The sequence below is a fragment of the Colobus angolensis genome, unplaced genomic scaffold (genome assembly GCF_000951035.1).
Source record: "Colobus angolensis palliatus isolate OR3802 unplaced genomic scaffold, Cang.pa_1.0 Scaffold251, whole genome shotgun sequence".
In the NCBI taxonomy this organism is placed as follows: domain Eukaryota; kingdom Metazoa; phylum Chordata; class Mammalia; order Primates; family Cercopithecidae; genus Colobus; species Colobus angolensis.
The window spans coordinates 4,809,153-4,821,198 of record NW_012115722.1 but is presented as its reverse complement, the minus strand read 5'-3'; the positions used below and the strand labels follow the sequence as shown (position 1 = coordinate 4,821,198).

At 38.4% G+C, this 12,046-nt stretch overlaps 1 protein-coding gene across 1 annotated transcript in view; it reads left to right on the top strand.

Moving 5' to 3' along the window:
• CNEP1R1 (CTD nuclear envelope phosphatase 1 regulatory subunit 1) overlaps positions 1 to 9,526 on the top strand; it is an 11,605-nt gene extending 2,079 nt beyond the window's left edge. The window contains exons 4-8 of the mRNA XM_011946632.1: positions 1,845 to 1,941; positions 2,365 to 2,438; positions 6,034 to 6,143; positions 6,561 to 6,615; positions 7,860 to 9,526. Coding sequence (XP_011802022.1) covers positions 1,845 to 1,941; positions 2,365 to 2,438; positions 6,034 to 6,143; positions 6,561 to 6,615; positions 7,860 to 7,901 — 378 coding nt within the window. The 3' untranslated portion in view covers positions 7,902 to 9,526. The remainder of the gene's footprint in view (positions 1 to 1,844; positions 1,942 to 2,364; positions 2,439 to 6,033; positions 6,144 to 6,560; positions 6,616 to 7,859) is intronic.
• The last annotated feature ends 2,520 nt before the right edge of the window (positions 9,527 to 12,046 follow it).

Here is a 12,046-nt window from a genome sequence, read left to right as displayed (position 1 = left end):
GCCTGTAGTCCCAGCTACTCCGGAGGCTGAGGCAGGAGAACGGCATAAACCCGGGAGGCGGAGCTTGCGATGAGCTGAGATCCGGCCACTGCACTCCAGCTCGGCCACTGCACTCCAGCTCGGGCGACAGAGCGAGACTCCGTCTCCAAAAAAAAAAAATCCCAGTGCTTTGGGAGGCCGAGACGGGAGGATTGCTTGAGCATGGGAGTTTGAGATCAGCCTGGGTAACATGGAGAGACCCCATCTCTACTCAAAGAAAAAAAAATATTTAGCCAGGAATGGTGGCACACCCCGAGGTCCTAGCAACTTGAGAGGATCACTTGATCCCAGGAGGTTGAGGCTGTAGTGAGCTATGTAGTGAGCTAAGTGAGCTATGTTCACTGCACTCCAGCTTAGGGAACAGAGGGAGACCCCGTGTTTTTTTTTTAAAAAAAAAAAAAAGTAAAGTCATGTTATTTAATGTATACTTGGAAAAGTTACAAAATTACCCTTAGTTGATTTTTAACAAAGCATAACTGCTGCTTTGAAGTCTGACCTAAAAAAGAAATTCACATTATTAGTATCTATTCATAAGTATCATGAGTGCTACAAAATATAATTTGAACAGTGATTACTTGCCCATGGAAATATATAGGAAATGTGGACAAATATAGGAGCCATGAGATCATCAAACAAAATGCTTTGTTAGTATGTGTTTGGAATAGTTTTTGTTTGTTTTTTGGAATGGAGTCTCGTTCTGTTGCCCAGGCTAGAGTGCAGTGGCGCCATCTCGGCTCACTGCAACCTCTGCCTCCCGGGTTCAAGTGATTCTCCTGCCTCATCCTCCCGAGTAGCTGAGATTACAGGTGCCCGCCACCACGTGCAGCTAATTTTTTTGTGTATTTTTAGTAGAGACGAGGTTTCTCCATTTTAGCCAGGCTGGTCTCAAACTCCTCACCACAGGTGAGGCTTCCCAAAGTGCTAGGATTACAGGTGTGAGCCACCACACTGGGCCAAATAGTTTTAATTTCTTGGATGATCATTATTTAAATTTAATTCCTATCAAGAAGGAAGTGTAGTAGCACACATTGAGGATTGACTTTATTTCAAAGCGTAAATCGGTTTGCTGGACCAAAAAAGCACTATTGAAGCTAAGGATCTGGCAAGATTTTTTGTGTAATTTTTATTAAATCTATTTGCAAAGTTTTATTAGTATGCTGTGAGAATTCTGGTTGGTCAGAATTTACAGGTAATGATTTTCCTAGGTTCTCTGGTTTACCTAGGAATTATCCCCAAAACCTGTGTTTCACTGTTAATTGAATATCTTTTAAAATGTATATGATACTGCCCTATCTTATAAAAGGTGATATAAATATACTTACTATTTCTCTGACTCATGGTCTTAGCACTTACTTGGTTAATGAACCAGCCAAATAAAGCATGTGTATGAGGTCCTTTCTAGTGTATTGATTTTGCTTTTGCTTATTTTTTTAAAACATACATGTGTAATATAGTGCGTGTATTTCTGCAAATACAGAATTGTAAGAAATTGAGTTAAGTCTGTTCTGAGTTCAGAACATAGTTTTGATATTTTGATCCTGTTTTTCTATATTTGCTATATTTCTGTTGCTCTTGGAAACTGGATTTCCACATTTGAAAAATGTATGCATCCTAACTGAAAGACAGGCAACAGTCATCATCTCCAGAATATTACCTGGGTCTTGATGCCCCTTTATTATTTTTTACTAATACCATTCTTAAGTGTTATTTACGATTTATTTAGAATTTCTAAAATCATGCTAGCTCAGTGGAGAGAAAGACCTTTTCTGAGTTTTACTGGCAGTAATTTCTACCCTACCTTTAAGTGCCTTAAAGAAAATCCGATACTAACTGGTGTGCTCCATACTTCCTGCACTGACTTTAATGTAACCATGGCAGTCATCTGCAAAGCAAAATCCTTTAGTCAGTCTTCTCAGTACATTCAAAAAGGAGTCTTTGATGGTTTCTTTACAGTAGAAAATGAGTTTGTTTTTTTTTAATTTGAGTTTACAAGATCTGCAAAATCTTCACTAAGCACAGTGAACGTTACATAGCATAGACTCTTCTACTGAAGTGTCACCATCGAATTACTTTTTAGTTCATTGATCTTCATAAGTTCTAACCAAATCATAAGAGAAACAGTATCCTTAATTACTAAGGTTCACAATGTTTAAGAGAATTCCTCGAAGCCATATGGCAAGCCTCCTAATTCCTGAGTCTAGTTAGTGCATTTTCCATTTAATAAAGTGCTATATTCTTTGGTTGTCATTTAGTAGGAACTTCTGGTGATAGTATCACATATTAAGTATGTATTTGCTTACTAATTTCGTGTTTATCTTTCATCAGTGCTTCTTATAGTGGTATCTGTCTGTACAGCTACTGGTGCCTGGAACTGGTTAATAGACCCTGAGACACAAAAGGTAGAAGTTTTGTTTTAAAATCATTAGCATAATTAAATGAGATAATGGATATTGTAGTGCTTTGTTAATGATAAAGTATTCAAACACTACTACTAGTGATATTGTCGTATTAAAAATATGCCTTTTATTAATTTGCTCAAGGAAGATTTTGGCTGGCTGTTGTGAATTAAGTGTCTTTACAGGGAAAAGGTCTAAGAGATGCTATTATTTCTTAGACATTTAGTTATTTGTCATTCACTTCTGAATTTATCATTTTTACATTTTTTATATATCTCTCATTTTTACTTCAGTGTGAGTATTCTCTTCATTCTGCTTTGTTCATTGAGTGTCATCAGTGCCAGCTTTTAAAAGTTCTAAAATAGGCCAGGCATGGTGGCTCACACCTGGAATCCCAACACTTTGGGATGCCAAGGCAGGAGTTCAAGACCAGCGTGGGCAGTGTAATATAGCAAGACCCCATCTCTACAAAAAATTTAAAAATCAGCCAGGTGTAGTGGCGCATGCTGTACCCAGCTACTTTGGAGGCTGAAGTGGGAGGATCACTTGAGCTCAGGAGATCGAGACTGCAGTGAGCTATGATTGTGCCACTACACTCCAGCCTGTGTGACAGAGCGAGACCCTGTCTCAGAAAAAAAAGAGGGAGAGAAAAAAATGATAAAATAACATTTTCTTCTATGAGTTATCTCTGTTAGTACCTTTCTTCATCCCATAAAGCACTGGAGATGACTTTACAGGAAACATACGATAAAATAGCAAAGTACAATTATAATAAAAAGTCGGGACTAGATAAAAACAAGTTGGACCATGAGGTCAAAACCGAAACCAGCTCACTGATGTATAGGCCATGTAGCCCAACACAGTTGCCAAAATTGGATTATAAATTAGTCTCTGAGTTACCTAATCAGTGAAGTCACATTTAATTATGTGATTTTCACTGTCTGTAAGATAACACATATATCAGTTCCTTGGGCTAGCAAAGCTTTTCTTTCCCAACATTTATGTCTGAAAAAAAATTCTTGCCTGAAGTTTAATATAGAAAACACTGAGGGATCTCCCATTGGGCACTGTGCAAAAATATCCCTATACCAAATGCAATAACTGATTTCATAATGTTATTCCTTGAAGCATCCTTTGATGAAAGCTGATAGCATGTTTCTCACATTTCCACCTCTTTCTACTAACTTGTGCCTTAATTTCAAACTCAGGGCTTTTTTTTATTAGGGAAGTAGTTAGTCTCTAATTTTTCAGTAAAGTTTCTTTCCCCCAGTGCAGTTTTATTTAGGGAGTAATGATGTAATTTTCACAAATCTTAAAAATCCCCTCCCCACTTTAAGCTGCAATTAACCAAGTAGGTTACTTTCAGTAGCTCTATTTGTATTTGTTTTACAGAAGAAAAACCTAAGAGAAGGCTTTTGTCATCAGTCTCTATGGCAATTCAGACAGCCAGAGAGGTTTATTTTGCACATAGTCTCCCTAACTTTATCTGCTGAGGTGGAGATATATAAAAGGATAGGTGGCAAGGGGAAATTGGTGATGGAATTTTATGTTAATAGAGGATTTTTATGGCAGACAGGAAACTCTCTTGTGTGTTCATTTATAAAAATCTGATCTTAAGGCTGCATTTGGTAGTCATCTTTAGGGGAAGAGTGGAAGGAGGCTGGCAAGAAGATTGAAAAAGATCCATCTTGGGAAATGAGTCTGACTTCTAATTGGGAAAAATATAAACTGATTTCAGCTAGTTGAGATCTTAATAAAACACAAAATTAAATGTAATTTGAAATAGGCCCAAAACTATGTAGTTAATATAATTTTCTAAATTAGGTAAGAATATAACTATTCACCTAAGGGTTGACTCTTTATATTTCAGTATTTAATAACCCCAAACCTGACAAGAGTTTTAACCAGCAATTGTATTTGTAACAAGAGTTGCAAATTCAGGAGCCAGTGGCTAGCTGGAAGAACCTAGGGAGAGAAAGAATATGGCAGACAGGAAGTACCTGACTGCCTGGCCTGGAGAGAACCACTGTTTCAATGCACTGGAATGTTGTCACGGAGGGAGGAAGGCTGAAACTGATGGCTTAATTAAAATGAAGACATAAAGCACTGTATATGCTAACCTGGTGCAGGCCACACACAACAGAGCTGGCTTGTGAGAAACTGTCCTCGGAGGTTTGAAGAAGACATTCTTCTGGAATATTAACTTTTCCTTGGGTCATCATCTTTCTGGGAGCTTCTTTCCTGGTATTTTCAGACTCTCATTTCTTCATCTGACAAACTTCTTTAACCAGTACCATGCTGGGCCATCTGATACCTGGTGCTTCTGTCTTGAAACACGTAGCTGCGCATCTCCTACTGTGAGAGTGGAGTGGGGATGTGTGTAACTTGATTCTCTTGCTCCCATCTAGTTACTAATCCACTTGATTTCTTTCTACACAGGCTCTAAATGCTTGTCTTCTCTGTGTCCCCAGTCGACATTTCCATTTCGGTGCCTACTCTTGTTCCAGTCATGGATCCTGGACCCTTGTCCCTCTACATATTCTTGGACTTGTGGATTGGCCTGTTTTCTGCTATCATTTGATATGTCCAGATCTGAAATCAGCCCTTTCTTTCTCTTTCATTTTAGTTCTTTATGGATAGCTACTAATCGTTTTTCCCTTCTTAAATGTCCTGTGGTCATTTAGATCTCAGTAGCTTCAAAACCAAATTTGTTTTTTTGCCTCTGCAGGGAGGAAGGGATGATGCTGGAATTGAGTGTTACGAAGTTATGTAAGAGTTAGCCAGGTGTAGGGAGAGAAGTGAACAAGGCAGCATATGTGTGGAAATATGGCAGGAGATGAAAATTAGACTGGGACCAGGTTATGAATGGCAGTTTGCTCAACTCTTCTAAGGAAGCTTAAGTAGCGAAAGTAGGCCGGGTGTGGTGGTTCATGCCTGTAATCCCAGCACTTTGGGAGGCCGAGGTGGGTGGATCACCTGAGGTCAAGAGTTCAAGACCAGCCTGGCCAATATGGTGAAACCCCATCTCTACTAAAAATACAAAAATTAGCCAGGCATGGTGGTGGGTGCCTGTAATCCCAGCTACTTGGGAGGCTGAGGCAGGAGAATTGCTTGAATCCTGGAGGTGGAGGTTGAGGTGGAGGTTGCAGTAACCTGAGAACGTGTCATTGCACTCCAGCCTGGGTGACAAGAGTGAAACTCTGTCTCTAAAAAAAAAACAGGGAAGGTAACTAAATCATGTTTGATTTGTGTTTTCATTGAGACCAGAGGCCTCATCGTCACTCGTTCTATGCAGAGTTCAGTAAATATTTTTGATAGCGTTGTTTTTTGATTATAGGAATGAATTTGTAATAGTTCAAGTATTTGAAATGGATGGAGGGAATACTGCTATATTTATCTTTATAGAAGATAGAAAGTCTATACACATTTTTATTTTTATAACACAGCAACACAGAGAACTAAGATTATTAGAAGTCTTCAAATCCTCATAGTTTAGATGATAAAAAAAAATTATATATATTTATGTACAAATGGGGAGGTAGGAATCAGCCATCCTAAGATTTTTAACATTTTTATATTTTCAACTCTTCTTTTACAGGTGTCCTTCTTCACATCATTATGGAATCACCCATTTTTCACCATTAGCTGTATCACTCTAATAGGCTTGTTCTTTGCTGGAATACACAAGAGAGTAGTTGCACCATCAATGTATCCTTTACCAAGGATTAAGTTTCATTCTCTGAAGTGCTTTCTTGATGTAGGTAATGGTTAAAAAGCTCTTGCTGGGCACGGTGGCTCATGCCTGTAATCCCAGCGCTTTGGGAGGCCGAGTTGGGCAGATTTCCTGAGCTCAGGAGTTCAAGACCAGCCTGGGCAACATGGTGAAGCCACATCTCTACTAAAATACAAATAATTAGCCAGGTGTGGTGGTCTGTGCCTGTAATCCCAGTTACTTGGGAGGCTGAGGTGGGAGAATCGCTTGAATCCGGGAGGCAGAGGTTGCAGTGAGCTGAAATCGTGCCACTGCATTTCAGCCTGGGCTACAGAGCAAGACTCTGTCTCAAAAAAAAAAACATAAAGCTTACTCTTGAAATAAGAAATTTTCCTTTGACTACATGTATTCAGTATAGCTGCTCGATGTCGGACGGTATTAGCAGAATACAATATGTCTTGTGATGATGTAAGTACTTTTTTGGTTAGAAAATTATAAACCTGCATGAAAACACTGAAATTTTTGGCTTTAGAAAGGTAGACGTTTTATTAGCAATAAATTTTCTCTGTGGAATGAATAATGAGAATATACTTAGAGCATTGATTTTAAGAATCTTTTACATTTAACATCTTTGGCACTGAGATCTTACAATCAGTGAGATCTGACAAATTGGGAGAGTTGACAATCTTTCTTAATGGCATAAAATCATGATGCATCTTATAACTGATGCATCTTAGAGTCAGTAAAGTACAGTGGTTGTTTGTTATTGACCAAAAATGGCTCAGCAGATACTGGTTTTATAAACTACTGTTATTTATCAGGTGATATGCTATATATGTTATTTGTAAATAGAGTCATAGATTAATTTGTGGACTATGGACATATGAACCTATTGTGTTTTTAAAAGTAGATGATGGGAGACTGTGCATGGTGGCTCATGCCTCTAATCCTAGCATTTTGGGAAGCTGAGGCAGAAGGATCTCTTGAGTCCAGGAGTTTGAGAGCAGCCTGGGCAACATTAGCAAGACCCCATCTCTACAAAAAATGTAAAAATTAGCCAGGTGGTTGGCGCACACCTGTAGTCCCAGCTGCTTGGGAGGCTGAGGCAGGAGAATTTTGCTTGAGCCCAGGAGTTTGAGGCTGCAGTGAGCTGTGATCATACCACTGCATTCTAGCCTGGACGACAGTGAGACCCTGTCTTTAAGTAAATTAAAAACTATCATGTACCAGTGTATAATAAGGGTGTCGCACAATTTTGATAGGTAGCTTCTATTTTGATTTGCTTATTTTATTTATAAAAGTGTCTTAGCCTTCATTTTAAAAAGTCATTAAACAAGTAATACCTATTCATTACAGAAATTAGAATAAGGAGGCCAGGCATGGTGGTTCACGCTTGTAATCCCAGCACTTTGGGAGGCCAAGGCGGGAGGATTGCTTGAGTCCAGGAGTTTGAGATGAACCTGGGCAACATAGCAAGACTCCGTCTCTACAAAAAATGAAAAGAGGAGAAAAAAAGATGTATGTAGTATTTTAAAATAAAGAGCTCAGAAGGAAGCTCCACACAAAGCATTGAAAGCATAACTTAATTGTTTAGTCTTGACTATAGAGAAGCATTCTTATTCCTTGCACATACCGTTTAAGGTTTATAAATAAGCAGTGTTATTTTTACTAGAACTGTGTATTGAAAAAATTTTGTCTTTACATTTTTACAGACAGGAAAACTAATTTTGAAACCTAGGCCTCATGTTCAATGACAATCTTCACTCATTGTTATGGGACTTAAAATAGCCTTTCTTCAAATAAGTGATACAGCAAAAAGCCATAAAGGATTCCTTTTGCGTTGGATATGTAAAGGTCATAGCAGCAACTGACAAGAAGTGTGCAATATTTACCTGGATTATCTTGATGATGGTGACTCATTATCAGTGCTTTGGTACTTTTGATTACCTGTGTTTCAGTATTAGTGTCACTTTAGTACTTCAGATCCTGCAAAGATTTTTGCAGATGAAGTATGTATGTATGTTACTAAGTTAAACTTAGAAACAGAACCTCATTCAGTTTTTATAATGTATTTTTGCAAACTACTGTAAATAGCAAATCAATGCCAATGTTAAACAAAGAGGAAAACGTTGTGTGGACTTTGTTCTCCTGCACCGGTATTTCAGGAACATCTGCTTGCCATCCCCACAGCTCTTTAAAACTGGCTATTATGTGTGCCTTTCATTCTTACGCTTCTAATCATACTGCAGGAAAAACATTGGATTCAGCTTAGACTGAGGAAAACTCTCCATTATGTTGTAAGAAATTATAGATGTTTTGAGAAACACTTTTTGTCAAACTAGATATTGAACTCCAACTATTGTGGTTTTATTTTTAGTTCATTGTTTTCATTTAAATGCTAAATATCCTTTATATTGCTTTAATAATTTTTTTTTTTTTTTTTTTTTTTTTTACGGAGTCTTGCTCTGTTGCCAGGCTGGAGTGCAGTGGCATGATCTTGGCTCTCTGCAACCTCTGCTTCCCGGGTTCAAGCGATTCTCCTGCTTCAGCCTCCCGAGTAGCTGGGACTACAGGCACATGCCACCATGCCCGGCTAATTTTTTTGTATTTTTAGTAGAGACGGGGTTTCACCACGTTGGCCAGGATGGTCTCGATCTCCTGACCTTGTGATCCTCCTGCCTCGGCCTCCCAAAATGCTGGGATTACAGGCATGAGCCACCGTGCCTGGCCTCTTTAATAATTTTTAAAATACCCTAAAGGCTTGTGAATATACAAGTCTACTGATAAATTATGTATTGTCTGGGAATTTGATAGTCACTGTTTTAGATAACTGGATTTTACGCTGTGGTAGACAGGCTGTGACACTAGTGTTGCACAGGTATAACTGATCATTCTACACCTTCACCAGAATAACTTGGGAGCAGTGCCACAAACTAGAGTCTACAATTCTCACTGTTTAGAGAGTGTTAATGACATACTGTGTATGCATAATAGCCACATGTACTATAATAGCCCTTAAAATTAAACTATTGGGATTGCTGTAAATATTTTAAAGTACTGGAGGTGCCTTTTACCTGTTTATTAGATTTTGAAAAGGTTTAAATTATTTCATGAGCAATCTTTTAAATTTCATTTAACATAAAGCTGAAAATTCAATAACAGGATAAAAAACTTTTTAACAAGGCTGCCATTTAACTTAAATGTGTTCATCTTAGCTTTCACATGTATAAAATTTTATTCTTTGAACTGCAGCAATAAAACCCTCTGCTCCTAAGAAGTCTTAAGAGGGTATTCTATATATTCTGCTTTGTTTTATTTTCTGTAAATTTTGTAGGTAAATATGTGCATAAAAAATAAATACTTTATATATAACTCATGATTGGACTTTTTCTTTGGTTTATTGTAAGTTTGTAACTCTGAAAAGAATGTTAAAACATACTGTCTGTATCAGATATAAGCTAGTTCCAGATGAGATATTTTACTTTAGATCTGTGTCCAAGACAGCAAATTTTAAATAGCATGTGTAGCTACCCAGTTTATCAGGTTATGATTACTTTTAATGTCTTATTCATCATAGTCTAATAACACTTGGCTGTTAATCAGGAAATACAGGTTTTGTCATATTGCTCTTTACAAACTTGGATTGCCAGTTTCCTCCAAGAGCATAAAGCTGAAGAAATATTTTATAGGCCCTTCATCTTTTTTGGAGTCATGAATTCCTTTGAGGGTTTAATAAAAGACTTGACTCCTCCTCTAGGAAAACCCACCTGTGTCTTTGCATGCACTAGGAGGGAACTTCAGATGCCACATTACTTGGATTCCATGGGCTTCAAAAGAAAACAATCTGTTATAGTCCAGAGACTTTTCATACCTTAACTTCTAGCAGAACAACTCATTTTCCTAAAGAGTCTTCATTTGGAATGGTCCAAAGATCCTTGTGACGTTAGTGTCTAACCACCACCTCTTACCTTCTCATCCCTTCTCGCACGTTGTTAGGAGGTCACTGATAGAATCCAATCATCTAATTTTACAGGTGGGGTAGACAGTCTCAGATTTGCGAAGTGTCTGTATGAAATCCCTACAACTTACTAAAGACAGAGCCAGCACCAAAATCCAAATCTCTGACTCAGATTGAATGGATTTTTACATATGTGTGTGAAGTGAATTTATTCAAGAGCCATTATAATATTACTGTTAAGAATATAGACTGTTAAGCCAAACTGCCTGGATTTGAATCTCAGATCTGCTACTTGGTAGTTTTGTAACTCTAGCTAAATTATGCAACCTTAGTTTCCTCATTTATTAAATGGGCATAATGCCAGTTTCTTTGGTACACTGAGATAATATATAGGATATAGGCATAATGCTAATCTTCCAGGATTATTTCAAGTCTTAAAGTGTTAATTCATGTAAAGCACTTAAATAGTGCCTAGCTGCAGAGTCAATCCTAAGTAAGTTTGTTAACCCAAATCTTTAAGGGAGAAAAAAAAAAAACCCTTATTGTTACAACTTTGCCCAAAGTCAACATCTTAGTTGAGATAACCATGAGGAAATTTCACCTAATCTTTTGAACCAAGCAAACTCCTGAAAACTCGACTAAAGGCAAAGAGAGGATATTTGGCCTTACTCAGAAAATGGTGTTCGGTGTTTTCCTCTTCCTGAGGAACCTCTCTGAAAACATTCAAGCTCATGACTATCTGATAGTGCTGCTTTTTGAGACGCTCTTTTTTCATTTAGAACTAGCCATCTTGACTGGCATTTTATAAAGATTTAACAATCCTGACAAATGCCCTGCTGTCAGCAACTGAGGTGTCTCTCGCTCCCTGTCCTGTTGAAACCATAGAAATTTGAGTCTTACTCTTCAGACTCTAAACTTTATGCTTTTACAAAGGGTAAGTATAATTTCTTTTTTTCCCACCAAAGATAAGTGCATCTTGTCTGCTTCATCATGGAACACGTTAAAATCTGATGCTTTCAGTGTACCACTGATACCTGCTATGCCAGTCTGACTGTATGAGAGAGAAAAATAAAAGGATATTTGTTACCCTTTTAAAGTGTGTTCATCACTTTATAGACTCCCTTTTACATGGCAAATGTTTTGCTGGGTTATTAATGTGTGAGAAAATTAGCTGGGCATAGCACACACCCACAGTCTCAGCTACTCAGTAGGCTAAGGTGGGAGGATTGCCTGAGCCTAGGAGTTCAAGGCTGCAGTGAGCTATGACTTGTGTGACTGGACTCCAGCCAGGGTGACAGAACAAGACTGTCTCAAAAAAAAAAAAAAAAAAAAGCAAAATGAATTTCTGCCCTTTCAGAACCTCAGAACTTGTTATCTGGTGGGTAGTACAGACCAGTGGTCAAGTGGTCAAGCGGTCAAGCAGTTACCATGTGGTTTAAGTGCTACGGAAAGTAAAGATGCAAGATGCTACAGGAGTCCATGGGGAAGAGGACCCAGCCAGACCAGCCTTTCCAAAGTAGGTGATTAGCAAACATCTGGTGTGTGTTGCCAGCAGGGGGAGAAGTTTTGCTGGGGAGGGGGCTGTGACGAGAGAAAACGGGAAGGAAGTAGGAACCAGAACATGGTATTTCACGAGGGCAATGGGAAGCCATCAAAGTGTTTTCAGTTAAGGAAGTGACAACTGGATATGCATTTGTGATGACTGACAGGGCAGGACCTGGGAGGCCAGCTGGGAGTGGCTGCTATAGCTCAGATGAGATATGTGGGCCCCAGAACTAGAGTTCAGGAAGTGGAATCGGAAATAAAACCTTAAAAAAAAAAAAAAAAAATCTGTGCCTGGGCTTACCCAAAAACCTCTTAGAAGGCAAATGATAGGTCAGCTTTGGCAAGTGGGGAATTTTTTTAATATTAAAAAAATAGGCTGGGCGTGGTGGCTCATGC